We start from the raw sequence: 27,181 nt of genomic DNA on the forward strand, positions 1-27,181 counted from the left end.
GAAAGAAATCCACGTGCTGGTCTGTTACAGTCACAAAATACAGTTCTCCTCAGAAATGGCTCTGGATGCACAGGCTGCACCCCTTAGATTTGATCCTTATGATTCTGAGGGAAGGTAAGACACAGGACAGTTGGTGGCTTAGCATTGCTGCCCCCATGAACAGTTCCCAGAGTATCTTCCTATTTACATCTTCCTCTTTTCACTCACAGTGGGCAATGCCAGGTTAAAGGTTGGCACAGACGATCTCAGAGGTCTTTTCCAACTAAATGGTGCCATGACTCTGGGGACTTTCCTGTGCCCAGCTTTCCAATACCCAGAGTTTCAACACTGGACTACACATTTAGGTTATTTGTTGCTCTTATTAGGAAAACAGGAGAAAGTAACATAAAACGTAAGATTCTCTATATAAATCCAGACTTTCTGCTAGCAAATTGGAAGCCACCAGATTTTAATCTACTTTAGCAGGAGCGTTTGCAACAGTTACAGTTACTTTGCAGGGTTGCAAAGGAAAGCCCACACGGCCCTTTACCTACTACCTCCAGACAGATCAACACTGAGAAGCGCTCAGCGAACGCTAAATCCACGATTAAAGCAATTCACGGAGAAGAGAGGGGATGGTTTTATTCAGCACAGAAACAACTCGCTGCCTGCACCCACACCCCTTCCCCTCTTCCCTTTCTGTCGCTCCACTCCCACCGCCCCACACCGGCCGTTTATTCGGTTGCTCCGCAGCCTTTAACCACGCACCCCCCCCGGGCTACGGGCAGGAGGCACACGCACACCCCAAAACGTCTGCGGGACACCGGAAAGCCCCGAGGCTTCCTCACAGTTAGCCCTGGGATAACCCCCGCCGGGCCAAACCGCGACCCGAGCCGGCGGCGAGCCCTCCTCTCCCCGGGGCCGAGCCGGGGCAGGCCGCGGCCCTCCCGCCCCGCTCCCCGCCGCCGTTACGCGGCCGCCCCCCGGCAGGTGCCGCCGCACAACGGCGCCTCCCGGCCCGCTCCGCTTCTCCCCCGCGGCCGGAAGCCACCGGGGCAGCCGCAGCGAGCGGCGGGGCGGGCAGGGCACGGGCTGCCCCCGAGCGGGGGCAGGGGGAACCGCGCCGGGCAGCCGCCTCACCGAGACCCGCTCCTGGGGCTGCGCGGGGCCGCGGCCGCCCGCCGCTGCCGGCCCTCCGTCGCCTCCGTCCGCCATCTTGGGAGCGAAAGACGCGGCCGCCGCCGCCCGCCTCAAGCTTCCGCCGCCCCCGGGCCCGCTTCGCCGCCCGCCCCTCACCGCGGCTCGGCTGCGCCGCGCAGGCGCCGCCCGCTCCCTGCGCAAGCGCCGCGGCACCGGGCCCGGCCCGGCACTGCCCCGGGGCCAGGAGGTGCCCGGCAGGAGGGAGCCCGGGGGGCGCCGTGAGGCGAGGCGAGGCGGGGAGCCTGCTTCCTGCCGCGGGAGGCCGATCTGGATCTGTCGGCACTGTGAGGAGAACGGTTTTAGTAATTTTAATGCTCCCTTAAAATACATTTGGGTAGGTTCTTCTTACTTCAGCAGACTAAGGTCACCCGTTTGGGCTACAGAAAAGCAACATTTTACAAACTCTCTCACACAAGTGTAGGAGACCTCAGTATCTCTAGACACATACCTTGTTCCAAAATCAAAATTTTTCCTCCCCACCTTCCTGTTACAGTGTATTATAACTGTTCAGTGTACTCCGGATTTGCTTCTCTGACAAGATGAGGGCATTTAGGGACTTGACCCGTATGTGACAGAGCTGACCTAAGCGCTGCTGGACGTTTTCCAGATTGCCACAAAACAATTCAGTTGCACGTTCCCCTGTTTGTACCTTTCTGGGGCTGCAGAAAAAAAATAGGCAAATAGCCATGGCTTTGGACCCTACAGGCATACACACTAACAACCTATTGAATGCCTAGTATTTCTGTTCTGAAGAAAACTACCTTATTTCATTACAGCCTTACCGCTTCAAGCCTCCAAGCAACTCGCACATTCTTCAAATACCGCTGCGGATGGCATAACATTTTCAGGTGAACATTTCAGGTATATTTGTTAGATTTTCCTCAGTGCATCGGGCCAGAGATACTCCCAAAGCTTTTCTTATGTCGTAGGAACACATAATTGTACCTTTCCATGGTAGCTTCATACCCATTTTTTATTGAAATGCTCTAAAATACAGTCAGCAGCAGATTGAAGGGGCATGACGAGAACAACCATATGTTAGGGCACGTTTTAGCAAAATTGTATCATGCTACCAGATGAGAAAGATTCAAGAAAACATAGTCTTGAATCTTTGTTTGCCAGAAAGTCTGTTAAGTACTTATGATTTCAAAGATATATAAATTGCGGATGAAGCAGTCTTACCAATTCTCCTTTGTACATTCCACTGACAAAGCAGGTGACACATAGGTGGTCAGTCTTCTATACCAAAAAGAGTCAAACAACTAGGAAAACGTACATGAAAATGGCATAAAGTAATATTAATTTAGTAACAATTATGTTATTGTACCTGGGGAAGGCCAATAGAGGAGCCCAATTTGAATTAGATGTCTTGAACAGAGCAGATTTAAAGTAAACTGAAGAATTAACATGGTGTATAGAAATCTTGGGAGTAATTATGAGAAGTCACTGCACATTTATTTATCTTACTGAAATCTGTCACTTAGAATTACTGTGTATATATTGTATCTGTGTCAGCATTAGCCACAGAATATGAAAAACTGACTGAATTTTGTAGCTTTACTCATTGCCAATGAGCCAATTAAAAATCAATACAGAGCTTCATCTCTTTTTCTTTGAATGTATTGCAAATTTGTACCCAACCCTATCTGACAGCACAGCTGACTGGTAACCAGCAGTGCTGTTTGTGCAACAGCCAAGTTTAGACTGCAACTGCTATGGATTTTGAAGAGTCCTCCTCATGTTTTAGTATCAACACCAGCAATTGTATAATCAAGTTTCTGATGTAGTCCAGCAAGAGAAGCAAGGCTGTGATGCCAAGATAGCAACAAACAAGCTGAAGCAGCAAGAGGACTGCCGGCAGTCCCCTCTGCTGTGAGGCAAACATCTTGTGTGGCTGCATCTTTTAGCTGAACTATTGTTACAATTTTGTTTAACTATGAGACTTTTAGAAGAAGTTATGCTAATATAAACCACCTGCTTTAGATGAACAAGACTATAGACTTTTAAACAAAAAAAAAAAAAGAGGAAGACCTGGAATTTACTTATGCTAGGTAGGAGACAGCAAACTAAGTGACAATAAACCTTTGAAATAACAAGTTTACACTAATACACAGGCAGAAATGGCACAAAACAGTAAAATCTCAACGGATACTAAAATAATAGAGGGAATAAGAACAAAATGGGAATTCAGATAAGTTGTAATAGAGAGAATGCTGAAGCTTGGCACTCCTGTTTGCTAGAGCTGAAATAAAATGGTAGAGCTTCAGGAAGAAACTGAGCAAAGTAGGAAGATTACCAGGAGGACCGATTGCTAACTCTTGGGTTACAAGTTGATGTCTGGAGGGTTGAGATGCATTACACAGACAAACAAGGTGGGATCCACCTACCAACAAACAAAAACAACTAAATATATATATGTATTAAGTTCCACAAAAGAGCAAATTTAGCAAGAACATCTGGAAAAGGGTGTAATATGTTAATAAAGCTTGGTGTTTTGTTTTCTTTGATCAATGCTAAGAAATTAAATCTTTGTCCTAAAAGAAATTAATGAGGAGTGTCAGGGTAATGAAAAGTAATACCAAAGTAGAAAGTTCTAAGTCTGAAAAGTTTGTAATGCTACATTAAATAGCAAACTGATGTGGCAGAAGCTTTTTCAGCTAAATTCCTGGTAAGACTGTTGGCAAAAAGAAAACAGCAAACGCAGACAGTTAGTGAAAGAGCAAAGAGTGAATTAGCAATTACGAAACCGTGTAGTTGCCCTGGCAAGGTTTAACATGGTGTATGTGGAAAAAAAAAGGCCCTAAAAAAGGCTCCTAAAGGCCCTAAAATGAATTTTTAAGTCAGGAGCAAAAGAAGTCAGTCAGCTTTCTGCGCGGTGACAGAAAGCCAAGAGAGAGTGTCGGTGTGCGGGGCTGGGTGGGCAGCGGGACGAGCCACCCATCTCCTCTCCTTGCGCTTCTATCGTCCCTGCGGCGACAGCCCCGCCGGCGGGCGGAATTCCCCTTAAAAACACCAAATCCGGCAAACCCCGGGAGGAAGCGGGCAGCTCCCCCCACAGAGGGGGCCGGCACGGGTCCTCCCAGCCAACCATAGAGGCGCGGCAGGGGCGGCCCGACGGGCGGCGGAAGTGCTGAAGCCAGCGGCGCTGCCCGGCGGCGGGCAGCGGAGGCCGCCTGAGGCGGCGGCGGCGGGATGCTGAGGGTGGCCGCCGCGCTGCTGGCAGCCGCCGCCGCCGCGCTTCTGCTCGACTGGTACGCGCCCGCGGGGGCTCCGCGCCCGGCTCCGGTGGGACGGCGGCGTCCCCGAGCCCCTCAGCCGGCTCCCGGCGCGGAGGTGGCCAACCTGCTGTGGGCAGTGCAGGTGAGCGGGCAGCGGGGGCGGGTAACGGCTCGGCGGGGCGGGGGGCGCCGCGCTGAGGGGGCTCTGTGGTGGTGGAGGGCGCTGCCCGAGCCCCCCGAGCTGTGAGGGGCTCGGCTGGGCTTGGCACGGCTCGATTTGGGCTCGGTTTGAGCAGGAGCTGCGGCACCTCCGCCCCGCTGCTGTCCCACAGGTGTCCGGCCAGCCTGCTAGGCTGCCCGAGAGGTAAGGTGTATGTGGTTATTAAAGCTCTCCTAATTGCTGCGTTATCTCCTATATTGCATCAGTACCCTACCCTGCATTATATAATGTTTTACTAGGAAATCCAGCTTGCCGCTCTCCTCTTCCAAAGTTCAGGAAAGTTGTGATGGAGAAAATATTACACGTGGTTTCTTGTTTTTAGCATCAAGACGTGCTGGACCAGTACACGAGTGATGCCTGGTTGGTTTTACACACACATAGCCTTGTTTCCAGGTTGGATGTGAGATACTTGTTAATCTGGCATGGTCTTGGAAGTGAACTGTCACACCTGGGTGCTTCTGTGGGCTCCTGCCTGACTCTGCTCCCCACAGCATTCCTCGAGCACTTAGTGTATAACTAATCATAAGCCTTTACATATTTGCAGGCAATTGACTGCTGAGATGTCACAGAAGTTGCTGTGCAGCTCCTTCTAACAAATAGGCTGCTTCTGCTATTTCCCTTCTGTTCTAAAACTCAAGAGCACTTTCTCTACATGTATTAGCCGCAGGCACCACTCAGCGTGTAAGCCGGTGTATTATTAGTCCTTTTGTTCTCTCCAATTGCTGTGTATTTTCTATTTCCAGTAATTTTTCCTTAAGTGACTTAAGGCTTATCTTTACTGCAGAACAGATTTCAAAATGAGAGGCATGCTTGAATTAAGGTAGATAAAGCCTCTGTTTTGAGTTTTTAATCTTAAAGAGTCAACTATGGCAGCGTATAACAGCTCCAGAGCTATACTGACAAGCAGCATGCCCAGCTCCGTACTCCTCTTGCCATCTTCTCTCTGGTTAAGTTACATCCAGTGGAGTTCTCCCAAGGATAGGTCACAGCACAGCTAATTTGAGACTTGGCTTTACTTTCAAGTGGCTCTGTTCTCTTTCAGACATGCCCTTTAACAGCTGCTTTATCATTGACCTAACTTGGAAGTTAATCAAGCACTAAATCCAACATTGTGCCAGATTATGTTGTGGGAAACAGGCTTCGAGCTCCCTGGTGACTCAACAGGTCTAGCCTAGGCCATGGGATCAAGTTCTTCCCCAAGCAGTTCCTGCCGTGTTTTTCCTCTCATCCACAGGAACATCTCCTCTGAATGTGAACTAAATTACCATCTCTGTACTATAACCTTATATTAAGGGCTCTTTCACCTTTGTTGTAGGAAAAATGCTTTTCTTACATAGTACCTAATAGGCATTCTAGACAATAATGGGCAGCAGTAAACTGCTGTTTGGGACAAGGTGTCATTTTTCTCTCTTTTCCAGGTGTCAGATATTCATATAAGTAGATTTCGGGATCCCAAACGTGCTACTGACTTTGAAAAATTCTGTTCTGAAACAATTGATGTAATTCAGCCAGCACTTGTTCTAGCAACAGGTAAGCATTTAAGAAGTGTCATTTTCCTCTTGAATGTGTTGCCAAAGGAAGAGCAAAAAAAGCAAAGTTTTCTGATCTCAAAATAGAGCCTTAAAGTTATAAGGTATCTTAAGCAGTGGAAGTAGAAGTGCAGGTGAAAGTAGATTGATAGCAGCAGAAGAGATTAACTTGTAAATGTAATGGGGTTAGTTTTTGCTTAATTATCTTGAATTCGGTGGTGAATTTAGAATATTATGTATAACTGAGATATAATCATGGAATATAGCTATTGTTTTCTCCCCATATTTGTCACTAAACCTTGGTTGTGATTAGTAGTTATCTTCTTTCCTAGTAGTGATTCTATGTCATCCTTTGCATGTGAAGTTAGAGAAGTGAGCAGTCTCTCTGATTAGTCATTAAGAGTCAGTTTATCTCTCAGGTATTCTGTATCAGAACAACTTGTGTTTTTTTGTGTAGAAAAGAGCTGTGAATCAACATAAGACTTTACTGACGGTTTCTGTTTGAACACGTTATACCAAGACAGGTGAAATAAACCTTGCTGTTTCATTTGATACCTTGCTACTGTTACTGAAATCAATTAAGTTTTGGCAAGCAAATCGAAAGACCTTTGAGCTGTTGCTATACATGAGGTTTTAGATTTTTTTTGTGCTAGGTTTGGACTTCTTCTGTTTCTACAGTTCTTTATCTGCTGCTTGCTTTTGAAGTTAAGAGCTCAGAAATAGTTAGCATTCATCTTCTAACTAACTCTGCAGGAAGGCGTTATGATATGGACTAACTGAGAATGGTTTGAACTCCAGTTGGAGCTTAAGGGAATACAGAAGGTGTGAAGTTAAAGTCTATGACTAGAATTTTCAAGTAGAAGGAGTGCATCTTTTAGCTTGGCATCAGTAAAAGTGCTGTAGTGACACGTGTGATAGACACTTGAATAGCCTCCTGTACTTTCATTAGAAGGCATTTACCCTTACAGTAACCAGATGACAGGAATGTCCAGACTGTACACAGGAGGCCTGCGGCCTTACACTAGGAAGCTTGGATTGCATTCTTGACTAGTTACAGCATTTGTGAGAACTGCATAGGCCTCTTGTTACATATCTCTGTTGTACGCTTGCAGGTGACTTGACAGATGCTAAGACAAAAGATAAACTGGGATCTGAGCAGGTAGAAGTCGAATGGAAAACTTACCAGTCAATTCTGAAGAGATCAAGGGTCATGGAAAAAACCAAGTGGATAGACATCAAAGGCAATCATGGTAAGAAGGAAATGAAACATCTTTTCCTTTCCTGTGATTATAGAGATCATTTAAGTAAGTTATAATATGGAGGTAAATTGTTAGAAGTCGCTAGCATATTAGTGGTGGTTATGAGTCAGTAGAAAGACTTGCCATCCAAGTATCTGCTCCACCAAGGGCACATTTGTTTACAGGCACTTACTGAACTTCTGGTAAGAGGGCAGTAAGACTCTTCGTTTATTGCTTTGCATGGTGAGTGGTAGAATGTAGCTTCAGATGTTAGTCATGAGTTTGTATGCCCCATCTTTCAATGCAAGGGCAACCTGTAACCTTATCCTACTGAAGAAATGGTTTTAATTTACTTCTCACAGACCTCCTCCAACAGTTTCAGTTTAAAAAGTAGCACATGCTCAGCAGTTGAAATAAAATCAATTTCTTTTTAGTAGAAAGAACTCAGGGAAGTTTGTGTGTTGTCATTCTAAACATTTAAGCACAAGCTAATAACCTTGTAACAGCTGCTTTATACAGGAAAGGTGAAACTAGAAAGCCTAGTACTGGGGTGGTGGGTGAGGAGTACATCCTTTGTCATATATAGCCCATAATACTTAATCCCCTTTCCCTAGAAGTTTTCTGTTACCAGCCATAGCAGAGATGTGTACAGTACAACTATTCTTTAACATATGCTAGTCTGATGATATTGCAACTTTATTTTCCCTGGATGAGTTAGGTCTCTATATAACCCACTGAACTTGAAAAGCTGCAGAAAAGGTTTGTGGCCAAACTGTAGTCACGTGTCTAGATCTTAGCCACTAAATAACAATTTACATCTCAACAACAATTCTGTTCTTGAAATGAAACTTGAAGGAGAAAACTATTCACACTTTTAGGTCAGCTGCATGAAGTATGTAATGTTTTCACTGCACACCTGGATAGTCTGCTTACCAATTATGCTTTTTTTTTTAATATAGCTTGCCGTTTTCTGCTGAGACACTTATCTCAACATCAGGACATAAAAATACAAATTACTCAATTTGATCTGAAAGTATCTTCATTTCCTTTTTCTCTCCCTTACAGATTCATTCAACATTCCACACCTGGATAGTGTTCAGAATTACTACAGGTACTTTATTTACCACACGTGGCCTTTTATTATTGAAGGTCAAAATTGCTAAACAATATTCTGTTTTCAGTTGTCACAAATGCTTTCTCACTGACTTTTTTACAGCCATGACCATATTTGCTGTTCCCATTGCCAATTAGTAGAGTAGGATAGATTCAGAGAATAAAGAATTCTTTTCTCAGGCTTCTTATCCCTGTATGTTTTGTAATTGCATGTGTTGTAAGTATCCCTATGTCTAGGAAATGTTCTGCACATTATGTGTACAATTTTGACATTTATGTAAAACTAATATTTTTTTTAAGAGTCTTTTCATCCTCAGATGAAAAAAAAAAAAGAAAAAGCAACAAAACACATTTTTTGGTTCTTTCTGTACGCTCAAGGGCTTTTCACTTCATATGGGTCTAAATTTTATCTGAGCCATTTCTTCACATCTGAGTGATTTGTGATTTTTTAGAAAAACCGAAGTAGAAATAGAGATGCAAGGATACAAAGTATGATGGGTGGACAAATCTTCTGAGGAATTTTAAATCTGAGGAACTTAAATACTTAATATCTCATTGGAGATTTAATGATAAATGATCAGGAAGCTTTCACCTTGTCATTTGGCTCTTTTTTTTTTTGTACATTGTGTAGGTAGCCTCACCTGTGACTCATGTTTAGTTCCTCGGTTTTTCCTGCCCTTGACACCTCTAAATAAAATCTTGTCTACTAATTCTGATGGCACATTTAGTTTTCACTCTTTAGAATTGGGGGAGGACTTAAAAATCAAAAATCAAAATTCTCCTTGAATTCAGGCTTTTAGCTTATTAAATCTACAATAACAGCAGAGTTTCAGTTTCAGATGGTTCACCAATTTGCCTCATGGCCCAGTAGGAGCAGATTATTTTCCCATAAATTCACGGAGATGGTATCCTACAATAGCTTTACTTGCAGGAGAACATGGAATTCAGATGTGGATTTACCATGAAGGGAGGAATGTGTGGCACTAATGAAGCTTTTGCATGGGCTAGTTCAGTGCACGTCCCTGTATCTTTTGCCGCAATTGTGGCAACATAGCAGTGTAGTATCTATCAATACTCCGGTCTATTTAATTTAAGGCTGCTATCAGAAGCCATAGTGAATCACATGGGAAGATGTAGCATTAGTAAATCTGCAGGATCATCCCTGAAGTGCTGCTGCTGGGATTTGGCCTCAACATCTTTACTGTTTGGAAGGATCTATGGATCACCTTCCTCTAGTCCACACTAAAGATGCAGTGCTAGCAAAAGGGATTTTCCTTAGAGAGAAAATGAAATTTCACCATAAGAATTTGAGTGCAAATGTGAGGATAACAAGTCTTTGCTTATTTAAATCTGTTGCAAAACCAATGTATTCTCATTATGGTTTTTGCTTCACTGTAGTCATCATAAGATAAAAGAAACTCATTAGAGGCTTATCATACTTAGTATCTAGGACTGAAGAAAGGCTCTAAGAATCTTCAAAAGCTATTAAGTGTTATTAAAAGGTAGAACTGTCTTAACAATTTTATTTCAATGCATATTTAATCCTATGCATGAATAAAATACAAAGATTACCTAAAAATTCTCTTAATGTGCCACACTCTAAGGACAGAGAAGGGAGATGGCAGAGTGAAATGGAGTTCTGTGAAAGCCTTTTCTTCTCCAACACCACATGATGTTAAACAGTCAAAAAAATATATATTTTTTTGTCTGAACAACAGAAAATCAATGTCTGCTTGCCTCTATGTGATACACGAACAAATTGGTCATTCTTTGCTGCACACCCCAGAACACTGTTGCTTGCAGAGGTGAAAATATAGGCTAGGGAAAACAGTTGTTCAACTCCCCATCCTGCTGTTCATTATGTAGTAAAATTAAAGAAGGCAGTAGTTTTTGTATCAGAATACAATGTTTTTACACAAAACCACTGGTTCCTATTTTATTTCCACAGCATGAGCAGAGGATAATTCAACTATTGTACATAATTTAAGTGGGATTCAAGACTGAAATCTTAGGATTATGGTACTGAGTTTCCAGTTCTCTTAAAGTTCTTGATGTTCTTAAAAGTAACGTTAATTTGCAAAAATAAACATTGTGAAAGGGTCTTTAGGGCATTAGAAGTATAATGCATCTTCTTTGAAGTACAGGCTTTTCAGTGCCATTGATTTTTAAGAGGAGACTTTGAAGTAATGGGGTTAGATCTAATGCAAGAAGTCTTGCATGTTTTGTACATGTCATCTTTGTCATTGCTGCAAGCTTCTCTAACAGTGATATTTTCATTTTATTTTTTTTCAGGAAATACTCTGCCTGGCGCAAAGATGGCTCTTTCCATTATATCCACACCACCTCTTTTGGGAACTATTCATTCATCTGTGTGGATGCCACACTCAGCCCAGGCCCAAAGAGACCCTACAATTTCTTTGGGATTTTAAATATGGTATTTCAGAAATCTTAGCATTCTGTTTTGCTATGGTGCTTCTATAGTGTATGAATCTGTTTGTTTGTGTTCTTGTCTTTTACAAAGAAAAATTGTCTGAAAGATTTGTGCTTATCTGAAAGAGTTGCTATGTTTTAAAGTTAATACGCACATGAAGTTTTTGTTTAGAAAAATGAATGTTTCTCTTAACATGTAGAGTTTCAGTGTTTTCTGTCAAGAAATAATCCAGTATAAAAATGTTGAATTAGGTTTTTGTTTTATAGGGTACTGCCAGTAGATTCTTAACGTTTAGACAAGCTTATTAATAAGTTCTTTATATGCTGTAAAGCTTTTTAAAAAAAATCCTATTTCACACCTGTTTTCTATTAATGTTTGCAGATGAGAGAGTTGCACTAACTCATAGCATTATATTCCATGTTATTCCACTGATAAAAGAAATACATCATTTAAGGAAGTGAGATCCTGATCTTCCAAGACTGTAAAGATTACTGTTTTTCTGATGTTTGTTTTGTTTTTTGTTTGTTTTTTTTTTTTTTTTTTAAATAATAACACTAAGCCTGATCTTTAAATCAAATATCAGTTTAGGTAACATTTTGCTCCCCTTTTGATTTTTGTTGCAGTTTGCTCGTACATTTGTTGTTCTAGGGATACTCTCCTGAAGTATTGCATAGTAATTGTGTTCTGGTAAACAGGTGTCATATTCTGCCTGTGGTAACTGCCTCAATGATAAGTAAAATGTTCTTCTAATCTTGTCTAAAGGAGACTCAACATTTAATTAAATGTTTGTAAAGTACTTGGTGATAATTAGATGAAAGATGATGTAGGAGTGCCAAGTATGGTAGTGTTCTCATTGTTTACTGTAATTCATAGGCATGTCTGTAGGGTGTAGTAACTTTGCAGACAAACTCTCAAGGAGAGAAGTGCAGTTCAGTGTGGAGCTCCAGTTCTTGGCCGCAATAAATCAAGCCTTTGCTTGCTAATTAACCAGCAGCAGGAGTCCAGAGAATATAAGTTGCAGATTTTTGCACAAATCTGAAGGTAAAGAGAAAAGGTAGCCATGGGGCAGTAGGTACTTGGAACTGTATTAAGGTTTAAACCTCTGCCAGGAATTTGAAAAATAAACAGCATTTATATCATTAATTTGATTGTATAGCTTGGGTTTCTAATAGATACCTCATGTAAAAACATCCTTGAAGTCCAAATTCATAAAGGCAAGTGAAATATTAATTTCACTTCATAAACCTGTTGCAGTAACTCAGAATGTTATACCAAATCCTTGTTTTTAATATAGCTTTTATTTCTGTTTCCTTTATCCATGCATTACAGCATTGCTTTTCAGGTAGGAAGGAGAATAGTATGTTGATTCTTCTCTGGTTTATACTAGAAGATGATTTCCAAAATGGTGAAGGAGTAGATTTATGTTCTTTGGCTTTAGTTTTCATGCCTCCTCTGTTAAGTCTTTGAGATCTTACTGGTATTAGAAGTCTCTCTGAACTGGTTGATGTCAAAAAGACTGGAATTCAAACAAATGCAAAATAAATTCTACCTGATGTGTGAAGTGTTATTTTTGGTTAACATTAACAGCAATGGCTGAGTAATATTTTCAAGATTCAGTATCATAGTTCCTGCAGTTAAATGACTGAATCGTAAGGTGTGCGGTTCTGGGATCTGTCATGCCTAAAAAAGGCTGTTAAGCAAGTCAGGAGATAATAGGGGAGTAATTGCAAGGTAAATATATTTGTAAAATCATCTCAAGTGTATCTTCTTGGATTATATAAACAAGCAGTAGGAAAGATAAAAATATAATTTACCAAAGTTGGTCTTTATATCCCACCTTTCTTCTGATCAATTGCAGGACATTTGAGTATCTTTTCATTTTTTTCCAACATAGATTTTTAGGGTACAGTTAACAGTGCAGTTTGTTGAAGCAAATGTGGGTGTTCTCTATAGATAACAGATTAATTGCATTCTTTGTTAGTTTCTTCCTGCATTTCTTCTGCTGTTCTTTCTAAGTAACCTAAATGGTAAATAGTTGTCTTTTTGTTCTGTTTTTGTGTGTTTTTTTCCAAACACCTGTTTTTTTCAGAGTCAAATGCAAGAGCTGTCCATGATGGCAACAGAAAGCCTCTACAGCAATCATACTATCTGGTTTGGCCACTATCCCACCTCAACAATCATCTCCCCAGCCCCAGGAATACGAACATTAATGAGGTAAGATTTTTTTTTTTAGTGTAAAGTATGTTTCTTGCTTCTCTTCACATATGTTGGTCACTTCATAGGTTTTTCTGCAGTGGCATTTCCTCCCCACCCAAATAATCACAATTCTTATTTTCTTTTATTAGTTCTGCCACAGCTTATTTATGTGGACATCTCCATACAATGGGTGGGCTGATGCCAGCCTTGCACAGTCAACACCGTGGTGGCACTCTGGAACTGGAACTGGGAGACTGGATGGATAATAGGAGGTAAGCAAATCCTTTGTGAAGAAATTATTATGTGGAACCTACCTGGTCCTACTTTAATTCCCTTTTATGCTGTTTGGAGAATCTCAAGAAAGCATTATGTCTATCTATCCAATTATTACTATTAATGTTTTTGAAAAATATCTCTATGTAATTTTGGGAATCTTTTTCCTGATAGCAACAGCTAATAAATTACTCAAACTAATGTCTTGATTCATTCTTGATATTTATAAACTAAAAAGATAGCATCTAAACATGCCATCTAATATGTATTTATTATTCAAAGTAGGCAAACACTGATAAAATTTAGCATCAACAATTCAAAGTGCCATGCTCTGAACTAGCTGTTGGAATTCTAGAAATAAAAACAATCTACCTCTGTTGTTACCTTAGCAGCACGTGAAAAAGCATATAATTCTATGTGGGATGTATGGTAGTATATTAGCTTTTGTTCTGCAGTAATGCAACGAAAGATACTCGTGTGTACAGGAGAAAGCACACGGGTCTTTGTCCGTGACTGGTGTACTTGCCCTTACACTGCAGAAATGGACATTATTTGAATACTTTAACATAACATTCATCTGAATCATATGCAAAATTCAACAGACCTTGGCATTTCCAATTCTGAGTAGTGCTTCAGTGATCTATGATTGGGTAAACTTCATCAGAGGTAAGTATCTGTGCAGTTACTATGGCAGTCAGCTGAAGTTTGTTTAGCTATGTAGTAACTGTCGTGTGAACCTTGCCCTTCTCAAATCCTTAACTAAGTTGCTATTTTAATTGTAGTAACTTCCTTTGAATCATTATGTTAAATTGGTTGATGATTAAGTACTGTTAAGACTTATATAATCTAATCTTGTTATTTAATATAAAATAAATCTAAAATTGCTGTTAAATCAAAGTTGTGTAGAAATCTATTTGTGACAACATATGATCAAGTACAGAAGAGAATAGATGGAAAATAAATCAAACAAATTCTGTTTAGGAACTTGAGAAGCATGTGAATCAGCTACACATGCAATACTTATATCAACAAAATTATCGTTCTTCCCTTGTAGGTACCGAATCCTTGCATTTGATCATGACCTCCTTAGTTTCACAGATCTTACCTTTGAAGAATGGCCTGCAGTTCTCATCACCAATCCCAAATCCCGCCTTTACAGCAGTTCGTCTCATGAACCACTAGTAAAAATTCTTCACTCCACTCATATCAGGTACCCTGTAATCTGATTTGTACAATATTTGACAGTATTTTAGTATATTTTAATAGTTGGTGTCTTTTTGTGGTCATGGTGTGTATATATATTTATATGATAACATAGGCCTTAAAAAATGTCCATTATTCTCAGAAACTGCTTTTCTCTGTAAAATTGTTCCTGAGAACTCACTTTGTATTGTAACTGTGATAAAAGCAGAATATATAGCACTAATTGCTATTTGTTTTGTTTGTGTGGTTATTTCCACTGAAACCTTTTTTTTTGTGTGGCCAAAGCTCGTAGGGTTTGATTAATACTTAATCTGTTTCATCAATTTCACATGTTCACATTGCCTTCCTTTATTTCAGGATTTTGTTTATGTATTTTTCTGTTCACTTTAGATTTCTTATCCTTTTCTTCTGTTTTCAGTTTTACAACCCTGGTATATTACAAAAATTTATATTAGATATTAAATATTATATATTATCTCTACCAGTTTTCCTGTTTGTTTTAAAGGTCTCAATTTTTTAATTTCTATCTTTTTCTTTTTATATCTTCTGTGTTCCAAATCTTTATGCACTTTTCAATACCTAATATTTGTTATTAGACCAATAGGTATAAAATATACAGGCATATTGAATACATAGAATTACACTCAAAATAACTTTTGTCATACTTCTCTGTTCAGGAAGTAGTGTCCTACTAAGGCTGCCTACTTTCCCGTTTCCTATTTAGTATACTATCTGAATTTTCTCATGATTATATTTAATATAAGAACTGGTAGAATAGTTCACAATAACAGTAAGACTCCTTCATTTGACTGATGTGCTCCCCAATACCTTTTGTATTAGCAGAAGTGAAAGACAGGTGTGCAATATATTATGTTAGTATCACTGTTTCTCTGGTATAAGTGCTGTTAAGTGATACCACGTTTGTTGGTATCTCAAATCTGTAATACCAATCCTACGTTCCACTCTGTTTCTCATAAATTCCATTGCAAAGACTGGAAGGTCTTTGTAATGTACTCTGACTAACAAAGAATCAAAAACAGCAAAGAAAAAAGGTATTCCATTCAACAAAAGACTTCAGACTGGCAATTTTCAATGAAATCTCCAGCTATTTGAGTGCTCATCTGTATGTGTGTAGGGCGATGCATCTGGCTAATGTTAGCAAACATTTCAACAGCAAGAGTTCTAAGATTATTTTTGCTGAGACCCAGGGATCTCCATTTTTCTGTTCAACAGCCTAGTTTTTTATCCTGTTGTTTTTGCACAATACCTTATAGAACTTCTTTTCTTAGTTGTAAGAAAGAGTTAGCATATTACATTTTGCTTACAGATGCTTTACCAGTTTCCCTTCTATCTCCTTTGGATTCTTAAGTATAAGGTATCATTATCTTTATGGACTTCTCTTCAGTAAAGTATGACAAATCTGCAAGTCCTGTAACAAATCTGTTTATTTTGCTGTTTGTTCAATCCTTAGAGTTCTGGCCTTCTCTCCTGCTGTTATTACCTCTGTCCAAGTCTATATAGATGGAGTTCACTTGGGGAATGCTCATCAGGCATCTGGCCCTCTCTACGTGCTGAAGTGGAACCCGCAAAACTACAGTGAAGGGTCCCATCAAATAGATGTGATTGTCCAGGTAAGATACCCATTGGCATTGTGTGTGAGTCTCTACGTTGTCATGTGTGCTCCATCACCCTTCTGCATCGCATAGCTAGGAACAAAATACATGAAACAGACTTCCTTTCGTATGCATCTGATTGATTATAAAAACCAGTCGATTTTTTATTAAATGAAATTGACTGATTACTGAGCACTAAAACATCAATAAAGTATTGGGATAATGCTGTCTTTTTCTATTTTTGTTTGCTTAATTTCTTTTCATGTTTCCTTACAGGCTGCTACTGAATATGGTTTCTGTTTCCCTGAACATCAAACCTAATTGCTATTAGGTTGCCGGGGAAAAAAGCATTTGTATGTCTATGCTTCTGTTTGTGGAGCAGATTTTTTTTCTGTCCCTTCAAGTGGCTGTCAAAGAACCCAATCAGGCTGTTCTAACATTCTGCACATTTGCACAATAGTAATGGAAAAGTCAGATTTGTCCTGCCTGGTGGAACCCAGCCAGGCATTATTTCTCACAGGACAAAGACAATAATGCTTTTCTCCTTCCTGACCCCTGTGGCCTCTCTGTGCTGTCAGCATTCTGTCTCCTAGCTTGTTACTGATTTCTGTGATGCTTTATTTAGGAAAGATGGATTTTATAGTCAAATTTACTTGATGATGAAAATACATGCACAAAACTGAGTAACTTTTGAAGACTGTTATACAGGCCTGCATAGCAATAATATACTTTGCAAATATGTGCTTGTTTTCAGATAACTGAATGGAATTTCCAAAAAATTCATTTCCTCTCCTCTCCAGCCATAAGCCACTATTACATCCAGTTAACAAGTAATTTTGTGAAAGAGAGGAGGATGGAGGTCTTAACTTGTATTGATTACCTGTAGAGAAAATAAGAACAGTTGATTAGTTTACATTGTTTCTGGGATTGTCTAAATGCTGTTGTTTTGGGTGTAATCACAGTAAACATACCAAATTCTTTAATATAAATAGACAGTTTATTTTGTCCTGGGAGATAAGGTATCAGTGTTATACATGCACAAATGTAAAAACTCTTTTTTTTTTTTTTAATTTAAAACAAATAAAAATAAAAAAAGAAATCAGAAAAGAAAACATAACAAGTGGGGGTGAAAATGCCCTACTGGATTGCGTTTTTGAGGATACTGTGTCAGTTGTACTATAACTAGCAAATATGCTTGAAACTAAGTACAACAAAGCTTTAAAATGTTTTAAGACAGGTTATTAGCTAGAATTGAGCCTTCTCAAAGCAGGTGTTTGTGGTGGCCAATAGTCACTGTCTTTCACAAGTTGGAATCATAGAATCACAGACTGGTTCGTGTGAGAAAGGACCTTAAAGGTCACCTTGTTCCAACCCCTCTGCCATGGGCAGGGACACCTCCCACCAGACCAGGTTGCCCAAAGGATGCCACAGATGGGGCATCCACAGCTTCCTGGGCAACCTGTTCCAGTGCCTCACCAACCCTCACCTTCAAACTACTGAATCTCTGAAATGGTCTCATATGCATCACTTTCAGAGTATAATATCATGATCACAAATTTACTTGAAATTACCAGATTGTCAATAATCAGTGTTGTGTAGGTAGAAGTATTTGCCAAGTGCATGCCTGGCATACTACCATATTAATCAGATCTTTCTAGAAAACTTGTAGATGTTAACTAGCTACTTTAACTTGACTTTTGTGTTATTTAATATCTGCTATGTTGGCATTACTGGTTTCTAATTGCTTTCTTATCTCATCTCAATTTAGGATGCTTCAGGAAGAGTTAGCAAACGGGGTCATATATTTTCTATGGAAGAAAACCTTTCTCTTAGATTTGGCATTTTGCCATCTGTTATTCTTCTTACTGACCACTATGTTCTAGTAAGTATTTTCAGCAAAACATGTGTCATTCTGTGCTGGTTTCCCCAGAGACTTCAGGAAGCATTTTCCAAATTCCTACAAGATTTGAATGTGCTTTGCTTTTATCAGATGTGATGTTGTTGGAACTTCACAAGTATTTCAAGTTTCTTTTCTCAAGGTGCATGCTTCAAATGTGAATGTGCCACAGTGGTTCATGCAAGCAGTTGCCTTCTGTGGTTTCAACAGTTGTTCATTTTGAGGCACAAGTATACATGCATTTTGTACAAGCAAGAAATGGTAAACAAGGTAGTGGAGATAATGGAAAAACATTAGGTTAAAGAAAACTCCATCGTGATCTTCTGTAATGTGCGTACTGGCAAGAATGTCAGTCTCACATCAGCTCACATCAGCTGCTGCCATTATAACTAGCAAAGAGGAAGGCATAATTTCCATTTAATTCAGTAAGTTCCAGATTATATCCAGACATGTTATATGTACGTGGAAAGAAGGAATGTCATAATGATTAAGGTGAATAGAATAACATAATAAAGGCTACATTACTGTAGATAGTAATTCTGAGCTAATTACAATACTATGTTGGTTTTGTTAATCAATGAACTATATTCTCTCCAATGTCCTAACTGCAGTTCTATACAGGACAGTATTTAGAAAATGTTTTATATAGGAATTGTATTTACACTACTTCAATGGATGTGTTTTACAAGCACCATTTTTGAAAGATTTGGTTATGTTGCTGTCACACATCCAACTCATTCCAAGTCAGTAAGATGCAAGTCCAGTAACTTTTAGAAACTCTTAAGTTTCTTTTACTCCTCAGTGCAATGGTACCAAGACGTTTCGAATATGTGTTTCATTAGAAATCTCTGTATCATTCTGACAGTGTCCAAAAGGCATGCTCATGGGTCGACTCTGGAAAAACTCCAGCATTGGCAAAGAGTTAAAAACTGTTTCTTTCAGGCTCGTGTGCTGTTTGGATTGATTGTGCTGATTCAGATTGCCTTGCTCGTTGTTTTCAGATACCTCCAAAAACCAGCACTCAGAGGTATGAATCAATGTCTATCTGTTTTTTAGAAGATCTAATTTTCCCTAAAACTATTCACTATTTATCTGGACGCTAACAATATATAAATAACTGTAGATTTTCACCATATGCATTTTGCATCCAGTACTGTGTGTTTTGGTTAGGTTCTTTGAAGATGCTGTTTTTTCTGAGAAAACCTCCAATATAGCAAATAAAGTCAATTAAGAGTTTAAAAACTTGTTCAGATATCTGTTGGAAAAAAAAAAATCAATCAATTGAAGTCCAAAGCTTTCATTTTCTCACTGAAGAATCTGATGCATTGGGAAAAGAGTAGTTTATTTTCTATCAGTTCTTTGTGAATGTGCTTGTTTCACTACAGCTGTTGTGCAATTCAGTCTGTATTGCTGTCACCTGAGTAGAGAAACAGATTTCCTGCTACAAGAACAATTTCTGCTGATCTTTGCAAACAACATGAGCAGGGTTGTGTCTTTCTGAAATGAAAATTAAGATCAGTTCTATCATAACCTGATATTTTGTTAATTATAAATCTGATAATTGAAAATTAATACTGTTAAGCTGCTAGTGCTTATCCTTGAAACAGTTGTTTGAACCACACCTTACTAATGAGATTTTTCTGGAAACCACCTCCCTTCCTATTCATGTCAGTATGTTTCCCTTCCTTTACACCCATAGTCACGTAGCATCCTGAGGTAACTACAGCAACTTCTCACATAGAAAAAGTTTGCAGTTATATTTATGGGATTTGGCAGCTAAAAATGAAAAGACCTAGCACTTCATGATCAGCTAGGTCTCTGTAGAACATGAAAAGTGTCGCACAGATTAGTAAACAAATTTTAGAGCTCTTCATTTCCAAAGTTCAAGTATGTCCTCTGGGAGTCAATACTTTGTGAGAAGGGCAGCCATGTAATAGGTAAATTTCTAAAAAACAGCTTCATTTGAAAGGCTCTTTGGAGCCTTCCCTGATCTATGAATTGCATGCTGTGGTTAGACGAATATTGGTTGTGATATCTTTTGCTAGTGTGACATTCTTGTCAAATGTTGGTATTTTAAGATCTAGTCTTCATTTTATCTGAGGTTCTATCAGATTTCATCAAGTACCAAGCAGATCTAATCAAAGAATATCCAGTTAATTTAGTCCATGCTGACCTGCTTTTTTTGGGTTTGCACATCTACTGTTTTTGAAATCTTATTTTTTATTTAATTTGAACTTTCTGCATGGTTTTCATTTTAGCTAACTTTATTTTCTGCGTATATAGATGTCATGCAGTTTTATTTGCATATAGTAAGTGTACTACTCATTTAGAATGGCAGCTTTTTCTACTCTTATTAACAAAGACTGTTAACTCTACCAATTTTTTATTTCCAATTATCACAGTAATAGAAATGCACTACCCTGCATTTTTTCTGTAGATATACTAAATATAATTGTTATATTTCTAAGTAGACTGAGTGGGTGACTTGTGCAGATTTGTTTAGAAAGACCAATATGATGTGTGTTGCAACCTGAATCACGTTTATTTTTCTGAAATGTTGCCTCTGTTTAGGAAAGCCAGGACTACTGAGTCTGACCTCATTTTCCCTTCACGTCTTCAGTAAAACAAACATCTTCTATTACTCAATTCTGCTTCTGAATTTATACACTATTCTGGGTAAGTAACCTAGAGTACTGAAGGACGTAACATTACTATTTTTAAAGTACACATCAGATTTTGATGGAAAAATAAACTTCTGACATCTTGGAGAATGGGGAAGAGCTACTTAAGTTATGAAATTGATGTGGAACTTCAGAAGTTAATGTCCAAAGAAAATAAGTTTGCTTGTTAAGAGATGGACTTAAAATCCTAAAATGAATTAAGTTATTAAACTACCCTGAGAACAGAGTGAGTATTTTTGAGTTTAGTTCGGGTTTCACTTACTGAACAGGATACAGTGGTATAAAATGAGCGTACAGAATGTATGTTTCATTTGACAAGTCACTAATACATCTCAGCTCTGATATCAGAGGAGAAATAGTCTAAAATTCTTGATAATATGTTACTAAAATAGCTACTTTCATGGAAGTGAGTATAGTATGCATACCATAGTGCAGGTTGCCCATTTTGACTTGTAAACTGAGCCAAGCTGGAACTGTTTCTGACTGTCAGAAGTTTTATTTTAATTCTGGGGAAGGGCCAGCATTTGAAAGGATCTGTTTTCACTTCTCTCATGAGGAAAACATTATCTGTGGTGTCACAAATTGTCACTGATATGAAATCAAAAATATTTTCATTGCCTTTCACAACTCATTGATGGACCATACCAAGAGGTCATGATTCATTCACATCAAGAATGTTCTTCAGATTGTTGTTAGTGAAAGATAAGATTTATTACTATAGACAAGCAATAGAGTAATAATTTTACCCAGTTAAGCCTTTTGTACTAAGGATTAGTGAAAAATAGGCATGCCTATATTGTATTTTCTGATGTTGTTCTGTTTTGTTTTCCTTTCTTTCAGGACCATGGTTTGTAGGTGAACTGGTAGATGGCCAGCTGGGGGCCTGTTTTTCTTTTGGGATTTTTGTTGGTGGTTTCTTCTTACAGGGCAGTCTGACATACGTGGTTGGGATTTTACAGGTGTGTATTTAGAGGTAAACAGTGACCAACAGCTTACTTCTGGAATTCTTGTTTGTTTTTTTTATACTTTTATAAAGGAGTTTTGGAAGAATAGAGATGATTAGTCAGCATTAGGCCATGCCTGACTATGGCAAGCTGTTTCTAATCTATCTTCAAATTTAAACTGCAGAACAGAAGGAGGTTTTGCATAGGTTTCTCAAACTTCTATTTTCCTCTGTTTGATACTGCTTTGGACTCTCTGGATGCCTGGATTAGAGACCATCTCTACAGGTTTACTCCTCTCTGTGGTGTTTTTGTTTTTGTTTTTTTTTTGGGGGGAGGGGGGCGGTATTTGCACACAAGTTTCAGTGATTAAGCAAAAGGGACTCAGTGTCCTGGGCAGCTCTCACGCACTCAATAGTTCTTAGGATCAGTAGGTGTCACTCTATAAGTAGACTTGAGTCTGGTTTTCCCACCAATCTGACCTGGCTACCTTCTGGTTTTCCCTATGGCCATTAGTCTGAAAGACGTATTTAATCCAGAGCGAGTCAGTGTTGCCTCTTTCAGGGTCCCTCCCTTGTGCCAGTGCTAACACTTGTTTTACACCACAGTGAGCTGTGTCAGGGAGCTAAACTCACACAGAGGCCTTCATTTTTTTTTACTGTGCTAGTATTTTGCCAAGTCAAGCTCCCTGAACCAGCTCCAAGAAGGGTCAGATGCATGTCAGTGCCATGCACTGCAAAGGAGTGAGCAGGAATACTTGGCCCAAGACTGAGGCACAAGCAGACCCAGTTGTATCAGATGCAGAGTCCCAGAAGTGCATCCTGAGATTCCAGCTATAGAAACTGCAGTCAGCCCTTAGAATGGGACAGTTTTATGTGCTTGTCTATTTTTCTATGCACAGATGTGTGTTGCCTAGGATATTTGGCTTGGTCATTGTCTTATTTTCCTCTACTCTTCTTTTCAGATGTTGTTTTTCAACATACCATTGATGGCCTATCTGTGCTGGTGCCTGTTGCTACGGTGCCAGGGTCACAGTTTCCATTCTCATATCCATCATGTCCAACGCCTCTTGGCTGTGCTTATTCATCTGGCAATGGCACTCCTGCTGGCCTGGCAGGTCTATTCCTGCTATTTCTTGCAGCGAACCTATGGGACCTTGGCTTTCTTCTTCTCCCCAATGAGAACGTGGCTGGTGGTGCTGACCTCAGCTCTGATTTATAAAACCTGGACACTTAAAACATCTGAGCTCAGAACTTACATAGTAGAAATGAAAAACTGTCAGAGCTCCTGAAATACAATACAGTAGTCCAAGTACGTCAACTTTAAAACTGTCAAGACATGACCTATAGTTTTGTGTTGCTGGAATTCCATACAGCCCAACCGTGAAGTGGTAAGATCTGAAGCTGCACCTGCATCGCTACAGAGCTGTGTAATAAATTGTAAATGTATAACAATATGTATTATATGCTTGTATTATACATAGGCAGTATACTGTATAATACATGTTATATAATACAGTTATACATTAAAACAAGATACAGTAAATTGTGTAATAATCTCTAGGTAGATCTGTATGGATCACTAATGGAATTCTTTGCTCATTACTGCTTTAATACTTACTTTTATTCATAACATTCGTGATTTTTATAATGCTGGGAAAAATGTGAATATATCTTGATAAGAAGCTCCAAGATTTATGCATAACTTTGCTTTTGATTTCAAGATTTACATATATTTCTATGAGACTTAACTACAAGACCAGACCAGATGGGCTGTGTGGCCTTCCCAGTAAGTCATATGCTTACACACTCTTTTTTTCAGTTCATAATGCTTTTTATGAGCAGTTTACAGGCCACTAGGTGATTGTATGTGTATTTCTGTGTATGTTTACCTGAGCCATGGTGTTAGCCTTATCCTGAGAGTGCTGGTTAATTAACATACTCCCTCTCTGCGAGGAAATAGTTGTTTTCCCACTGTTGAGGTGCTAATTTTCCCACTTCCGACCAGTGAAAGGACTGTGAATGATCAATGTTGCTGCAACTCCCAGGTGTAGTCAGACTTCAGCTTTAAAGCAAAGAATGAAGATAAAGTTATAAGGCTGGGAGAGACAGAAGGAATCCTGTGATCTAATGGCTATATTGTGCCTTGTTTAGGGCCTCAGGACTGTATTTCTGGGTCTCAGTCAAATACGCAGACAAGTGACCTAGGAAACTCATTTCTTTGTTTCTGTTTTTTTCCTAAGTCTAAAAATGATAGAGCAGTTACATTTATGAAGAGCTTAATGACCCAGAGCCAAAAGAGCTCTTCAGTAATTACAAATCTCTGCCCCTCTTCTCAACTCTTCTGGGGAAATGCCATTTTTTAATAGTATATTCTTGTAAAATGTGAAATCCCTAATTTTAACAATAGCTCTTTGTTATATAACAACACCTTAAGGTGATGGCTAAGCTTCCTGCCTCAGTTTCCCTATCTGTGAAGTAAGGAGAACTCTGTCCTGCTTTACAAGACTGCTGTGAGTAGAACATCAGAAGTACTTCGTGTAATTTAGAGTAACTTATTTTTGGTTTATTAAGAAAACGGAGTAACTTGTTTTTGGTATGTTAGAAAAGACAGTGACTACTAGAAACAGTAAAAATAGTAAAAGAGCAAACTGAATTGTAAGGAAATGCTACTTACAACAAAGACTTTTGTTAGTTTTAAAATCTGACAATCTTTCTATTCCATAATTCCAATTCCTCAGTGATTGACAATATAATAGGATCAAGAGTAACAGCTCTCATTTGCATAAATTAAATACTGGAAGTTCTTAAAGTACAAGCCTTGGGGTTAGCCTCTAATTCAGGTGTCCTTATTCATAAAAGCATGTGGTTGCCCACTTTAACTGTGAATAACAAAAATCACAAAGTATTTGAGCTTTCCCTTAAGATTTTATTTCTATGCATTTATGTTTTCATATATATATGGGTTTCATAACATAGCCCATCTCGCAGAACACATCACCACTCACTTAAGGGAACGAGTGATAACCTCTGACACACATATAGATGCTATTATAATAAATCTGCAAGCTACTCTATATTAAAAAAAAAAAAAAACCTTTGCTCCTCTGTTGCCCTGTGATGCTCAAAAGGCACTAATCAACGTTGTAGACTAAAGTGAGATATTCCAGGAATAACAGGCCCTATGTTGACCCAATTAATTGCCTGGTTTGTGTCCTCTCATGAAATTAAGCTCTTTTGCTCCCCGATATATTGCATTTCTCATGAGAAGATAATGTGTATTGTAACTTTTACATCAATTAGCATTAGTGTAAGAAAAATTTCATAGTGCATGAAATGTGCTATGCATGGTTTATGACATGTTATTCCAGTTTATGGATGAATTCTGGATGAAAAGAGTTTATATTTTTTACTTGAAGAAAATTACTTTGGCGTTTATTAATTCTAGCATATAGTTCTTTTTAAAATAGTACTTCTTGGCTGTTGGGGTTACCCATAAGAATATGGAGGTGTTCTGAAATCAAGAGTATCCTTTCTTAAGCTATTTGTTAAGAGGACAAATAAAAGCTACACAAACTGAGTGAGCAAAGCAAGGAACATCATGGAATCAGACTAAAATATGTTATATGTTGCCAGCAGACATTAGTAAGATCTGTGGGGAAAGAAATAACTTCTGTAGTATAAAGGTTTCTCTTAAAATACCCTGCAGGTTTGGGTTGTTTTGTTTTTGATTTTTAATCTGCTTGGAGAAGATGACTTGAAATACTTGATTCCCATTTGAAACTACTCTAAAAGTGCACTTGAAATGGTTTTCCTTTTTGGAAGGAAGAGTTCTGAGAATACTTCTCAAATACATTTTGTTGTTTGTTTAATGTGTTTTTTGTTTTAAGTTTTATAAAAAGCATATATAATTGTTCTTCATGATGCTATGTGCTTATGAAGGAATTCTGTTCTTCAGTGAACAATGTACACAATGCTGTGAAATGAGTAATATAAATAGGGAAAGGCAATTATTTTACATGCATTGCCAGTGCTCTAAGATCTGGGCAAAACCCACGGAGGGAAGTTCCTAGGGGAATGTCATGGCCATGCATAATATCCTGTAACTGTCATTATGAAGACCTGTCTGATCCAGTGATTCCAATAAAAAGCTCTTGGCCATCACTGGTAGAATGTGCAGGGATGGGGGAGGACACTTTTTCCATGTGCTTTTCTTACTGTCTCTGTGGCATGTCTTAAAAAAAACAAATAAAATAAAATCGAAGAGGAAATAGCTTCTTCCTGGAGTGGTTTAAATATCCAGAATGGAGACAGCTGCCTGCAGGGCACCGAAGGCTTGCTCAGGCTGCCTGTCCTGAGGATACAGAACAGGCCCTTCCAGTTTGAAGTACTGGTTGCAGCCCATGTAGCTTCCTAATGGGATTGCTGTTGCTGTGTAGATAACTACTCTGAAGTAGTAGTGGGGCATAAAGGCAGCACCATCCCAGTAGGAAGAGCATTAGTAGACAGCGTCCTGCCCTCCCCCAGTCACCCCCAGAACCAGAAGAAAACACCATTGTGTTGGCATCTGTTCAGATTTTACCCCCATCAGTGGGGGTCCTTGGCCCCTTCCCCAGCCTGGCAAGCAAAGAAAGTGGGCAGGGCCGGGTAGGGGTGAAGAGGAAAGGCTCCATCTTCCAGAGCTGGGAGTAGGGATGGAGAGAGGGTCTCTGAGGGTGCTGTACTCACAGATACGGAGAAGAAGCCATTCCCAGAAGAGGCGGGAGCAGAAGGTAGACCAGTGTCTTATAAAAACCTTACTACTTCTGTTCACCATTTGCCCTCAAACAGTCTCCTATAAAATAAATTGCACCTCCCTTTTCTTATATAAACACTGCTTAGCTACTTTGTGTCCTTTTACTGCTGCTGGCCTGTTCAGCCACCCCCTTACCGCCACTTCGCTCAGAGCAGAGTGCTGCACAAGTGAATTTTGCTGTCCAATTTATCTTTGTGGTTGCAAAATTCATGTGTCTAAACAGTCTTGAGTTGTTTTTCATTCTGTGCTTTTCCTAAAGAGTTTCCAGTTGCATGTCACAAATTATTTTTTTTAGGTTTAGAGTTAATTCCAGCTGTTGTTAGCCTTGCAGGATAATGCTTTCTGCCTGTGATCTTTCATCCTGTGACAGCTTGTTTATGGACTACATAAACATATCCCCCTTTGAAATTATGCCAGCAAAGTGAAAGGCAATGTAGTAATAGAGGAGAACAATGTTAGAAACAATGGGACAAAGTAATCCTGCATCTGCTTCTTCCACTATCAATGCATTAAAAAATAAAAGGAAGGGATGAAGCTCTTTGAAAGGCATCTGCCTTCTGTCTCCACTTTTGCTTAAACTGCTACTATAAACTGTAGTGGGAACCACCTATGTGGGGGCTGCTAAGCTCTCTTCATGGTATTTCTGGTATTTTCC

At 39.3% G+C, this 27,181-nt stretch overlaps 2 protein-coding genes across 5 annotated transcripts in view; one reads left to right on the top strand and one right to left on the bottom strand.

The window, feature by feature from the left end:
• UBR1 (ubiquitin protein ligase E3 component n-recognin 1) overlaps positions 1 to 1,524 on the bottom strand; it is a 61,715-nt gene extending 60,191 nt beyond the window's left edge. For both annotated transcript variants that reach the window (XM_027457769.3, XM_027457768.3), the window contains exon 1: positions 1,120 to 1,524. In XM_027457769.3, the coding sequence (XP_027313570.3) occupies positions 1,120 to 1,509 (390 nt within the window). In that variant the 5' untranslated portion in view covers positions 1,510 to 1,524. The remainder of the gene's footprint in view (positions 1 to 1,119) is intronic.
• TMEM62 (transmembrane protein 62) lies at positions 1,353 to 26,004 on the top strand. Of its 3 annotated transcripts, XM_072038799.1 has the most exons (15): positions 1,353 to 1,463; positions 1,956 to 2,040; positions 6,036 to 6,147; positions 7,259 to 7,396; positions 8,450 to 8,495; positions 10,790 to 10,931; positions 13,018 to 13,142; positions 13,274 to 13,396; positions 14,452 to 14,607; positions 16,072 to 16,231; positions 17,982 to 18,095; positions 19,053 to 19,137; positions 20,682 to 20,786; positions 21,632 to 21,750; positions 22,697 to 26,004. In XM_072038799.1, the coding sequence occupies exons 4-15, from the start codon at positions 7,357 to 7,359 to the stop codon at positions 23,021 to 23,023; spliced, it is 1,542 nt and encodes a 513-aa protein (XP_071894900.1). In that variant the 5' UTR covers positions 1,353 to 1,463; positions 1,956 to 2,040; positions 6,036 to 6,147; positions 7,259 to 7,356; the 3' UTR covers positions 23,024 to 26,004. The 3 variants fall into 3 exon arrangements, with proteins under 3 accessions (XP_071894900.1, XP_071894901.1, XP_027313575.1); XM_072038800.1 differs by lacking the exon at positions 1,353 to 1,463 and having other exon boundaries at positions 1,956 to 2,027; XM_027457774.3 differs by lacking the exons at positions 1,353 to 1,463; positions 1,956 to 2,040 and adding an exon at positions 4,272 to 4,539.
• Positions 26,005 to 27,181: the final 1,177 nt, after the last annotated feature.

This window comes from Anas platyrhynchos, chromosome 5, assembly GCF_047663525.1.
Source record: "Anas platyrhynchos isolate ZD024472 breed Pekin duck chromosome 5, IASCAAS_PekinDuck_T2T, whole genome shotgun sequence".
In the NCBI taxonomy this organism is placed as follows: Eukaryota; Metazoa; Chordata; class Aves; order Anseriformes; family Anatidae; genus Anas; species Anas platyrhynchos.